Source organism: Notamacropus eugenii, chromosome 2 (assembly GCF_028372415.1).
Source record: "Notamacropus eugenii isolate mMacEug1 chromosome 2, mMacEug1.pri_v2, whole genome shotgun sequence".
Classification (NCBI taxonomy): Eukaryota; Metazoa; Chordata; class Mammalia; order Diprotodontia; family Macropodidae; genus Notamacropus; species Notamacropus eugenii.
The window spans coordinates 187,587,898-187,600,569 of record NC_092873.1 but is presented as its reverse complement, the minus strand read 5'-3'; the positions used below and the strand labels follow the sequence as shown (position 1 = coordinate 187,600,569).

At 38.6% G+C, this 12,672-nt stretch overlaps 1 protein-coding gene across 1 annotated transcript in view; it reads left to right on the top strand.

The window, feature by feature from the left end:
* The first annotated feature begins 4,120 nt into the window (after nt 1–4,120).
* SEC63 (SEC63 homolog, protein translocation regulator) overlaps nt 4,121–12,672 on the top strand; it is an 82,443-nt gene continuing 73,891 nt past the window's right edge. Inside the window, exon 1 of the mRNA XM_072642987.1 lies at nt 4,121–4,518. Within this exon, the coding sequence (XP_072499088.1) occupies nt 4,395–4,518 (124 nt within the window). The 5' untranslated portion in view covers nt 4,121–4,394. The remainder of the gene's footprint in view (nt 4,519–12,672) is intronic.

Below are 12,672 nucleotides of genomic sequence, written 5' to 3'. Positions count from 1 at the left end.
TTGCCAGTAAAAGAAGTCAAGCTGACTTATGTACTCTCTCTATTTTTTTTAAAACTGGGACAATATTTTCCCTTCTCCAGTTTTTTAGAACCTCTCCTGGTTTCCACAGTTTTTGAAAGATCACCAACAATGCTTTTGTCAATCAACAAACATTTATTAAGAACCTACTGTGTGCCATTCTGCTCAACAATCACAGTTGCCATTTCTTTCTAGATCTTAGTGACTTAAACTCATTGAGAGAAATTAGATGCTCTTTCTGATTGATATTTTCTCACCATATCTTCACTTGCTTTGTGTTTCTATTCCTGTTTGATAATTTTTCTTTATGCTTCCCAGTCAAAGAATCATGTAGTTCTATCTTCTCACCCTTGTTAGCCTTTATTATTCCATATGCTCCAAATAGAAATCTTATTTCTTCTTTGATCTTCCCTTTTTCCCTCAGTGTAGTGTAGTGAAAAATGCTGCTCTTAGAGTTAGTAGATAGTTGGGTCCCACTCTCCTATCTACATTTATTAGCCAAGTGAAAATCATTTGACCTGTATTAGCCTCAGCTTCCTTATCTGTCAAATGGGGATAGTGATACCTACCTCACAGGGCTGTTTTGAGGATGAAATGAGATAATGTATAGAAAAAAACTTTGTAAAATTTAAAATACTTTGTAAATGTCATCTATTATTATGATAGCTAGTAGAAGTTTGTCTGTTGTTAGTATCATTCATCACTAGCCTTCTCTCATTTTGAACTTTGCTCAGGACCATGGTGGTCTTCTGTAGCCATCCGTTATTAATTACTTCCTCTTGTTTTCACCTTCCATATGCCTCTTTTTAAAATCACAATTGGTTGATAAAAATAATAATAAAAAAACTTGACCTCTTTATGTAGCTTCTTTTTTCTTTCCTCATCAGAATATTTTTTTGTGTTTGTCTTCAGAATTTTGCAAAGCTTCCCATTCCTCTTAGGATAACTTCTTCTGCAAAACACTTTGGTTTGATTTGATTTGGACTTTACCAAGTGAATCATTTGTACCAAATTTTGGCTTATCTTGGTTTTCAGGCCCTGGTATGCATCATTCCAAAATTTCAATAAAGAGATCACAGTAGTACGAGAAAAGGGTTGAGGGGGAGTATTTAATATAAGCAATTTATATTTTGCTGCCAGATTGTGAAATTGAAGTATTATTTTTAAGGCAAGTCCAATTACAGCCTGTATAAGCTGATCCCTCAAAATAACCAGTTTTAAACCATTAAAAGTTACTGACGGCAGATTATAACCCAACTGAGACTTCACAAATGACCTGATAAATTAAACTGGAAATAGAAAGTGTTTCACAGCAACTGCTCCTATCAGCTCAGCCAAGAAAGATGATTAACTTAGGTTTGGAGCAAGGCAAGGTGTTCATTGTGATTGGCACTGAAAAATCACAAGCACTATATTTACTCACACAGACCCCTATTTCTCCCTGATTTATTTCTCTCTCAAATGGATGATAAAGGAATTATGTATGCCCAGGCTTTCAAGAAGCAGGTTTAAAGCAAAAAAAAAAAGTCTATTGGAAAATTATGCAGAGGAAACATTTTTCTTAACTTTCCTGTCAGAAATACAAAAGAAGAGATGTATAAAAGTAAATATGTCTGCAAAAAAGAAAAATTTAGTTGATGATAGATCCAAAAATATATAATGACCACTGGCAAAGCCATTTACCATACAGTGGAAGCCCATTTAATTGGTTGCTTTGGATTATACCAATAGATGTAATATTGTCATTAAGCAGAAAAACCAGCAGTTTTCCCCTTTCAAAGTCATCTAAGAAAGAACTTGATGCCATACTATAAATATGAACTGAAAAATATTTTATAAAAGAACTCCTACAGAAAGTATTGAGATCAATGAAGCTGTATGTAGGAATGATGCTGAAGTAGAGGTGGGGAATGTGCGACCTTGAGGCCACATGTAACCTACTTGGTCCTTAAGTTTGATCCTTTGACTGAATCCAAACTTGACAGAACAAATCCCCATGATAAAAGAATTTGTTCTGTAAAACTTGGACTCAGTCAAGAGTTTGCACTCAAGGACCCAGAAGGCCAGTTTCCTCACCCTTGCGTATAAACAAGTCATTAGTAAAACTTAAGTATATTATGTGAAATTCATCCTGTAACTAAATTTCAAAAGAATGAAAGACCATATAGTAGTTTTTTTGTACCTTTACTACTATTTTAATACTATATATTAAAGTTATATCTCCTACTTGGCTGTAAACAACCTGAGGGTAAAAGACTGTGTCATATGTAAATTCTGTATCGCCTCAAGAGTTAAGCATGGTGCTCTGCACCAAATGGATGTTTAACAAATAACTTATTTGCACTAGATGATTTGTTTAGTGAATTAAATCTGATGTTAAATAAACAAATGTCCAATGATGCCAGAGGACCTAGAACAAATATGAGCACAGAAATGAAATAACATGGTAGAGTGGATGGAGTGGTGGAGCTGGAATTAGGAGACTCAGGTTTGCACTCTGCCTCAGCCAACTTACAAGCTATGTGATCATGGGCAACAGTAAAACCTTCACGTCCTCATTTGTGAAATGCGGTTAGTAATTGTTGCCCCGCCTACCTCCCAGAGTTGCCCTGATTCATAAACCTTCAAGTGCTACAGACACTAGAGTTGTTCCAAAGTTGCTTTCACAAGTTGGAATAGTTTCACCAAAACCAGTTGAACACCTTACAGATCTGGCCATGTATTATGTTTTGATCACAATAGAGAGGGTGGAACAAGGAAACTTCCTTCACTCTTCCAGCAAAGGTACATATGTAAGCCACATGGTCAGTAAGCCTCTACATCTAATTTTGTTTATACCTGTTCTAGTTTCAAATGTTGAGTCATACCTTAGTTTTACCATGCGTTTTACTTTTTCAAAGCAATTTTCATATTTATTTCATTTGGTCCTCTCAACCACCTTGTGATGTAGACTGAACAGGTATTATTTCCATTTCAATAATAACTCACATTTATGGTGGCTAAAAACCACAGAGTGAATTTCTCACAACTCTGCGAGGTAGGTAGTGAATGAGGAAAGAGTAACTTGCCCCAGTCATATAATTAGTAAGCATCAAGGTCAGAACTTAACATCTTACTTAATTTCACAACAGTCCTGCAAGGTGATCCTAACAATTTGTTCAGTCGTATCCTAATCTTAGTTACCCCATTTGGGGTTTTCCTGGCAAGAATACTGGAGTAGTTTGCCATTTTCTTCTCCAGTTCATTTTGCAGATGAGGAAACTGTGGCAAACAGGGTTAAATGACTTGCCCAGGGTCACACAGCTGGTAAAAGTATCTGAGGCTGATTTTGAACCCAGGTCTCCCTGACTCCAGGACCAGTGCGCTATCCATGGTGCCACCTAGCAGCCTATGGAAATAATAATAATCTACCATTTATACAGAGCTTATTGGGTGCCAGGCACTGTGCTAAAAGCTTTATACTTATCATCGCATCCGCTCCTCCCAACAACCTTGGGAGGTAAGTGCTATTATTATCCCCATTTTGCAGATGAGGAAACTGAGGCAGAGGTGAAGGGACTTGCCCAAGGTCACCCAGCTAGGAAGTGTCTGATGCTGGATTCGAATCTTCCCGACTCCAAGCCGAAGTAAATGAACTCACAGAATAGTTATGAAGAATGCATTTTAAAAGTTTTAAATGTGTTTTAGGCGAACTCTTTTAAAAAAAAGTTTTTTTCGTAGTTTTCCACGCTGTCTCTCCCATCTCCCTCCCAGAACCATCCCCCTCCTTTTAGGGATGAAGGGGCTGAAACAGGGCGGAAAACCCCAACGCACTGCAGAAATGTGACCACTGGTAAAAACCAGGGGGAAAGGGTAGGTTTGCAGTGCCCCAGGGAGGCCTGAGGTAGGCGTCGCCGGCTTGCAGAGCTGCTTCCCCTACTCTCCTTCCAGACCCTCACGCTGCCAGAACCGGGAAAGAGGAGGAGCGGCGGTGGAAGGGGGCGGAGCTTTGGGGGAAGGGGCGGTGCTTCGCGGGCAAGCCGCGGTGGGCGGAGCGTACCGCGTGTGGGGCGGTGTCCTCGTGAGGTCCCACCCCGGAGCGGAGCGCACGGCTGCGCACGCCACGTCTCCTTAGCTAGCGTGTGGGGCCGAGAGGCGGAGGAAGTGGGGGGTGGGGAGGGAGCAAATTATCCTCTCGCGAGAACTGGAGACAGCGGCGGCGGCGTGTCCGTGAGTGTAGCGTGGGGGGCGGCGGCGGTGGCGGCGGAGCAGCCCTAGCTGCGCCACACGAAGCCTGGGGGGCTGGGACCGGGACCCGCGCCGGGGCCGCGACCGCGCAGCGGGGTCGTGGCGGCGAGAAGGGGGAGGAGGAAGAGGAGGAGGAGGAGGGGGTCGCCATGGCCGGGCAGCAGTTCCAGTACGATGACAGCGGGAACACCTTCTTCTACTTCCTCACCTCCTTCGTTGGGCTCATCGTGATCCCGGCCACTTACTATCTCTGGCCCCGGGACCAGAACGCCGGTGAGTCCTGGCCCGGCCCAGCCCGGCCCAGCCCGGCCCAGCCCGACCCGACCCCTGGACGGCCCCTCGTGTTGCTGCTCGTCCGTCCTACCCGACCCCCGCGCCCTCTCCCGGGCCCTGTGACACCCACTCACCTAGCAGCCCACCCCCCGGGCCATCCAGGCCTGACCCGGCCCGGCCGGGCCCCAGGCCTCTGGCCCCGCTCAGCGGGCGTGTTTTCTTCTGGGTCTTACCTCCCCCCAACCCCCTTACCTTTGTCTTTCCCGAGGAATTTCGCTTTTCTTCCCTTACTGTTCCGGGTACTCGTGGAGCCGTCTCTTTGTTCTCCCTCCCTCTCCATTCTCCCGTTTTTCCTCTACTTTTGGGTGGTTTGTTAGTGGGGTTTGGATTTGTAGGGGGGGAGTGGGATGGATACTGGAAAGGGAAGGAAAGAGTTGTCGAGGAAGGAAACCAAACGCATAATCGCAGCCTCCACCCCCCTCCGACCCCTTCCATACCATTCCTCGACCCCCTCCCCCTTAGAGCTAGTGCAGCTGTTCCAGATGTTTGGCGAACCTTCTGGGCTGGATGACATGTTTACTGCTCCAACGTCCCTCTACTCCTCCGTCAGAATGGATTTTTTTCAGTTTTGTGCCTGTAGCTTGTATGCCTGAGCAGTTGGAGTTGGAAATCATGCTATTATTCTCTTTCCAAGATCAAGGCTTTTCTGTTTATGTGGAAAAAGTGAAAGCATGAAGGAGTTAAGTCCCTTTGGAATACTGACCTTATTAGTGGTTTTGAGGGAGCTGATCTGTTGTTAAGCCTAAGTCTTTAAAGGTAGATAACATGATTTAGGCAGTCTCAGCTAGGTGGTTTAGAAAAATTTGGGGATAATGGTTGAATTTCATTTGTGACTTATTCTAGGGCACATGGCAAGTGAATTAATCCTTCAGAGGCTTCTACACAACAAACAATATTCTGGGCCCAATAGGTTGTTTTATGGCATAGGCAGCTGGAAAAATTAGTGACTGGAGGATTTTGTGCATTAAAAACATTGTGCAAAAACTTTTCAACTAGTAACTATGTTAGCTTGTTTAAGCTCCAATTCTCTTGGCTCAGTGGGTGTTGGAAAAGTAAAGTGCTGTCTAGGTTGCACACATTACTTTGGGGAAACCTGATAGTGGAGCTGTAATTCAGCTCAGAACTTGATGGGTTTGATAGTCTGGTTTGAACCACGTAAAATTTTGCATGACATAGAACTAAATGCTAATACATGTACTCGTCTCTGTGCTCATTGATTGTAATAAGATTATATACACGTGTGTATATATATGTATACACACATATATATGTGTATATATACACACACACACATATTAAATTCAAAAACCTTCCTGGAGTTACTAGTCTTAATGGTTTTCTTATGCAGTGGCTAACTTAGTATACAATTGAAACTTACCCTAATAGATTTGGGTTTATTGTGCTTTTTTATACTGTGTGCATTCAAACCTGAGTTCTTTGGGTAAGTTTTAATTGTATACTATCCACAAACTTAGGCCCATTGCCATGAAAGCATTCTCTTTGTGGATGCTTAATTTTATCACATTTTTAAAGATGTTGCATTTATTTTTGAGCATGTTGGTTTTGTTACCATCTTTATCTGTTCTGGTGAGGATCATGCACTGATTTCAGAGGTCAGTAATAGTCAACATTTAGGTTTTTGTGGTTTCTATAACATCCTGAAACTTTATATTTGTCTGAAAGATCTATATAGTGGTTTTTAGTTTTGGTCACAAAGTTCAACCTCCATTTATCCATATCAAGTGTACTCAAACTTGATCAACCCTGCAGTCTATTGGTAATGTGGTATTGAAAAGAGCTGGAACTTTTGACTGGTTAATGTTGGGGAGTCTCTAACTTCACAATAAATATTCCTTGCTCTCTTACCTTACCTTTAAGTTACTTCACTCATTCTTAGCTTGTGGGAGTGTATTAGTCAAAATATGACCATTAATTATCTGAACACATACTCTGTACTTTGGCTTGTTTCATTATAGTGGAAATGAAGAAAGACTATTCCAGATTTTATTTAAATAGATGTTAAAATGTAGGAATAGTACTTCTTTCTCCTTTCTTTAATAACTTAAGTGTAGCTTAGACTGCCTCTATAATAATAGGCTGGTATGAAAAAGATGCTTCTTTGAGCTTAGAAAATAGATTTCAAATTAGTATTACTTTGGAGTTGGAGCATTGTGATATCTTGAAACATACGGTACTCAAATTTCACATGAAATTGCCATATGTAAGTTAAATGCAGCCTTTGACTAAACTTATTTTGATTTTTAGAACTGAATAAATTAAGTCTAAAAAAAGAACAAAATAGCTTAAGAAATATTAACTGAATTGAATTTTAAAAGGGTTCAGCTGGAAATATCTATTTTCCATGACCATCATCTGCACCAAAAAGCCAATTCTCTACTCAGCCTTAATAGTGAGTATTAATAATCTTAAAAAGGATTTAGTTTTCTATGTTGCATATAGTTCTTCCTCTCAAGGCTGTCATTTTTTAAATGGTCCTATCACTTTGATGTTTTGAAATCATAAGACTCTGGAGTGTATAAAACTCCATAAGTATCATTCTTATTTGACAAATTGGGATAGCTAAAGTTTGGAGAAGCTAAATGGCTTATTAGTGGCAGGTTTGGCATGGTCATTTAAGTTACCTAGACTCTAAAAAGTTAATAATAGAATCCTTCTATCACACAGGTTTTTGACCTGGAGTTCATCCATTTAAAAAAAAAATGTTTTAATAACTGTATTTTGGTATAATTGGTTTTCTGAGAAAGGTCCCATAGGCTTCACCACACTGCCAAAGGTGATCCATGATACCCAGAAGGTTAAAAAAAACCCACCCTTCTTTTATAGTTTAAAAAAAAAAAATATCTGGTATGCTAAATGCAACTGTAATGAATATACATTTGTGATGAAAAAAGGGTCTTATTTATCTTTATTTCTCAGTTACTGTAAATTTGTTCAGTAAAATGACTGAAGACTGCATTAGAGAGTGAAACCTAAAGAAGTCTTATTTATGTAATAATATGCAAGAGTGAAAAAAGTTCCCCAGACCCTTTCAGAAGGAAGGGAGACCTTAGCAATGTTGGTTAATTTTTGAGATTAAACATCTTTGGTAAAGTACAAAAATTCCAGTAAAATCTAGTACGTTGGAATTTTCCTTGAGTAAAGGCTGTAAGTGTGGGAGACTACTGTGACGTTCTTAGGGATTTTTATAAATTCTTTGCAGAATTGAATTTAATTTGAGATTAATAACAGTTTATCATGATCATTTAATATTGACTTTTTGCTGAGTATGTAAAATTGTACTATGCTAAGAGCTTGGTCTGTATGCGATTTCCTTTAAAACTCTTTAGTGTCACCTTAACTCTGCATCACCTGATGTTTCTAACATTTTCTAAACTTCTATGCTTTGGCCTTTTATGGATGTTGGTAATGTAATTTAACATTTTCTTCAGAAATGTGTTAAAATATCTATTGCCTTTAAAACAAGATGTGTATTTTAATATTATACCATGCAAATTTGATCTCCACACATATTTGTATTCAACTCTTACAGTTAAGAGAGGGCATAGCTTTCCAAATATTGTTTTCTTTTAGATTATTTGCCTTGAGTAAAATGTAAAATAACTAGGTATGGTTTTTGTAACAGATTTCAAGACCATATTTTTTTTATTCTTTCCATAGGTTAAGTGTTGCAGATACTTGGAATGCAGATAAAATACACCTTCCCTGTTTCAAAGTTGTTAGACTCAGTGGAACATGTTATTTTTCCCTTACTACTTTCTTATTGTTAGGTAGGCATCTAGTCTAAGTAAAATTCAGTTATATTTTCTTCTTATTGATACGAGAGTTGTTAACATAACTGACTTCATAATTCAGTTTCTTTCTTCTTCTCAGCAATGTGGATGAGCACTAGCTTTGACCTTGGAATTTGAGTGAAATTCTTAATATAAACTCATGAGACTATTGTAGTTTGGTGATCTATATACCCTTTTTCTATCTTTTGGAATGTGCTCACAGCTTGTGTGTCATTTATAGACACCCTGGTGGAGTAGAAAGAATTAGGAGCTCTGATTATAAGTCCTAGTTCCTTCCCTAACTAGCTGTGTGACCTTGGGCAAGTCACTTAACTTCTCCTGGTTTTCTCAGTTTTAGTACTTGCATTACTTACCTCACAAGGTTGTTGTGAGGAAAGCACCTTTAAACTGTAAAATGCTGTATAAATGTGGATTATTATTATATTGCCAAGGTGTGGACCAGAGAGGGAAAAAGAAGATGAGAATCACCACAACAGATGTTTGGAAGGGAGAGCTGAAGCAAGCTATTGGCTATAATGAAGTCTTAGTCTTAACTGTGGGTTTTGCTATTTCTGATCAGGAATGGATTTTATTAACCCCTTATTGAGGCAGGTATATGTTTAAATTTTCTTTTATTAGTAAATTTGTTTATGGAGTTTTACATGTCATAGAAAGTAGCTGATTCTAAGACTTGCTTTACAGAGCACATTTTGTGAATATGATATGATGGTATGGAGTTTTAGCACTGGAAAGGACTCTCGAAATCATCTAGTTTTACAGATGAGGAAACGGAAGCCTGGAGTGGGTAGTTCCCCAGTCATTGGTTTAGAGCTGGAAGGAACCGTAGAAGTTGTCATTTTGCAAATGAATGAACTGAGCCCTGGGAATGTTAATTGTCTTGTCTAAGGTCACTAAGGCTAGTAAGCAACAGCTAATGCAGTCTGAGGATTAGTAAATAGAAGCATAATGGAGGCAGTAGTACACTACACTGACTTGAGACCACATTTGGGGGGTTACTTAGTTCATTTTGAGATGCTGTGATTGTCAGGAACTGTAGAACTCCTTGGAGAGAGTGGTCCAGGATGTTGGGTCTTGAAACTGCCATACTAAGATGGAGTATTTCATTTGGAGAATGGGAGTCTCAGTGGAAATGTGCTAGGCCTTCTCCCTTTTAGAGGCCTTTCATGTGGAAGGGCCTTTCCTTTTTTTTTGCTCTGCCCAAAGGGCTGTTCTAGGAGCAATGGATCAGAATTGCTGAGAGGCATATTTTAGCTTGTTGTACGGAAAATAAACCCAAACCATTCTTCACAACTAGAGTTGTTCAGAAGTTGAATAGGTTGCATTTCCTATAAATTTTGAGGAGGAGGCTTGATTACCAGTTGTTGCAGAAGGAATTCCTACTTCCTTACCTATGGGTTGTCCTCAGGTGACTCTTGAAATTTCTTCTAATTCTCATCCTGTGCTTCTGTGACAGGTTAAAGGACTTGTGTAAGGTGTAGTAGCTGGCAGAGCCAGTTTTCTGATATCGTGTTTGATAATTTTTTTAACCAGACATTTTAGGGTTCCTTTTCTCTCCCTATGTTCTTTCTTTTGGTGACCTCATCAGTTCCTGTGAATTTAATGATGATCTCTGTGCCAGTGATTCTTAGATCTATAATTTCAGCCCTAGTTTCTTTTGAACATCAGTCTCACATAAACCATCTGCCTACTGAACATTTCAAACTGGATGCCCTATAGAAATCTCTAACTCAACACATCCGGTGTAGTACTTACTATATTTCCCTCTAAATCCACTCTTCTGAACTTCTCTGTTTCTATTGAGGGGACCACCATATCTGTACAGCAAACCCTTTGTCATCCTTGACTATGGCTCACCTCACATCCAGTCAGTTACCAAATCTTCTTTCTCTATACATTCCATCTTTTAGATATTCTCCCTTCTGCCCTCTCACAGCCACTGTCCTAGTTCAGCTCCTTGTAGTTTCTCACATGGGCTGTTATAGCAGCTTCCTAATTATTAGCCTTTCTGCCTCAAGTTTTTCCCCTCTATCCGCAAACCTGTCAAAGGAATTTTCCTAAAGTTCAAGTCTGACCAAGTAACTCTCCTACTTAATAAATTTCAGAAGTTCTCTGTTACCTCTAGAAACAAATTTAAAACCCTTCACATGTCCTAACCTTTTTAACTCTGTTGTATTGTAGTCCCTTCTACACATAGTATGATCCAGACAAACTGGCCTCCATACTATTCTTCATATATGATACTCAGTCTTTGCCTTTTGGAGTGGTTTTCTCTCATACCTGAAATACACTACCTCTTCGCTTTTGGCCCTCAAAATCCCTGATCCTTTAAGGTTCACTCAGATGCTTTCTTCTTCATGAATTGTATCCTCATTGCACAGCTAGTAGTGCCTTTCCTCAGCAAATCACCTTGTTATATCTATTTTATACATACGCCTGTAGAATATAAGCTGGTCAAAGGCAAGGACTGTTTCACTTTTGTGTTTGTATCCCCGTTGTCTCAGTGCTTAATGACATGTTTGTTTATTTTAGAGTTGGAAGGAACCTTAAAGATCATTGTTTTGATTTTTAAATAGCTCTATATTTAACAAAGAATGAGATGTTTTCTCATTTGATCCTCTCAGCAACTTTGCAAGGGAAGTAATATTAAGTATTCCCATTTTCCAAAGGATGAAACTGAAGCACTGAAAGCTGTTACTTGCCTAGTGTTGCAAGTTGATAAATGGCAAAAACTGATTGGAATTCAGGTCTTGGGATTCAAAATATATTAATTAGTGTTCTTTCTACTATATCGTGCTGCCTCTAAATGAAAGATTGCAGACATGTACTGAGTCTTACTAACAAAAATATTTCATATTCATCAGTTCTTTCAGAATTAAATGCTATTCCAGCTTCACAGAAGTACATTGCATTGCACTGTTACATTAAGTAATATGTTGATTTGTGTAGTAGACTGGGGATGTCTGGCAAAAAACACCAGAGTAACATCTTTTTTTAAGTAAAAATTTTGAAAAAGATAATATATACTTGCTTGAGCTCAAGACATCCTAGAATGCAAAGATAAGTTTTACTTTACCTTAGGTATTTGTGGTTTTCAGTTTAATCATACTACTTTCTATTTAGGGTTAAAGAAATGGCTTTTCTTTTTTTAAACCTCTTAACATTTTCCATTTGTGTCATATTGAGAATAAGACTATTTTCTATATACCAGACTTCAGGAATAATGTTGTACCATTTCACTAACTCTAGTCACATTCTTTATTGAAAGGTATTGCTGGTAGCAAAATGACCCAGTTCACACTGTTAAAAATTTCTTTCCTATGTTGCTTTGGGTGGAGGAATAAAAATTAGAGTTTCTGACTTTCAGACTAGTTCTCCATTCTTCCAGTATAGCTTACTGTCCTGGTAAGGATTTTGGAGTCCAAAGCCCCATTTTCCCTTTTTCCTAAAATGCTTTTCCTTTCTACCCTGTTTCATGTTTGATGATCTGAAATAGTAACTTTGATATTTTCTTTCATTTTAGGTTCTATGATAAATAGAAGTACTTGGTCTTATTAAGAGATAAATTTGCATACTTTTTTTCTTGTAATGATAAGAGATTACATCACCTAGAAAAATATATCCCAAACCTTTTCTGCTCAGATTTTTTTTCCCCACTCTCTGTCAATTTAAAAATTTAGTTTACTTACTTTTTCAGCTGATATGCCTTAACTTTCTTCTATGATTTCTGTCATCTTTGTTCTTTCTTCCTTCTTGCTGCTGCCCTCTTCTCCTCCCCAATTTTGGCCTGTTGAAGAAGGCCACTTCTCATTTGATCAAAGATTGGTATTTCACAAAGGAGAGAAGACAAAAGATTAGGTAGAGAGTAATAATGCTTTGATGAGATATCCAGCTTCCTTATTCCCTATTCAGTATTCTCTTGGAACTTCCTTCCCTTTTTCCCCCTTTTCCTTTCCAGAATAGTTCTGATAATTTCTCTTTGTTTTCCTAGTATCACCCTGAATGTACAACAGATGGCTCATAAACATTTCTGGGTCCTACATTATGGATGTTCGTAGTTCTTCTGAGCCATATCCTATACTCTACATTATATAATAGACTCCAGTCAGTTTATCTGTGATATAGATTGCCTATAATCTTTAACTTCACTTGACCTTTTATTGGGAGCAGTTAATTATTTTTATTTGTCTTACCCTCATCAAATTTCTTGACTTTAATATCATTATATTAATATTCTTATTAATAATAAAGAATGGTAGTTACCTCATTAATATAGCCTAATTAT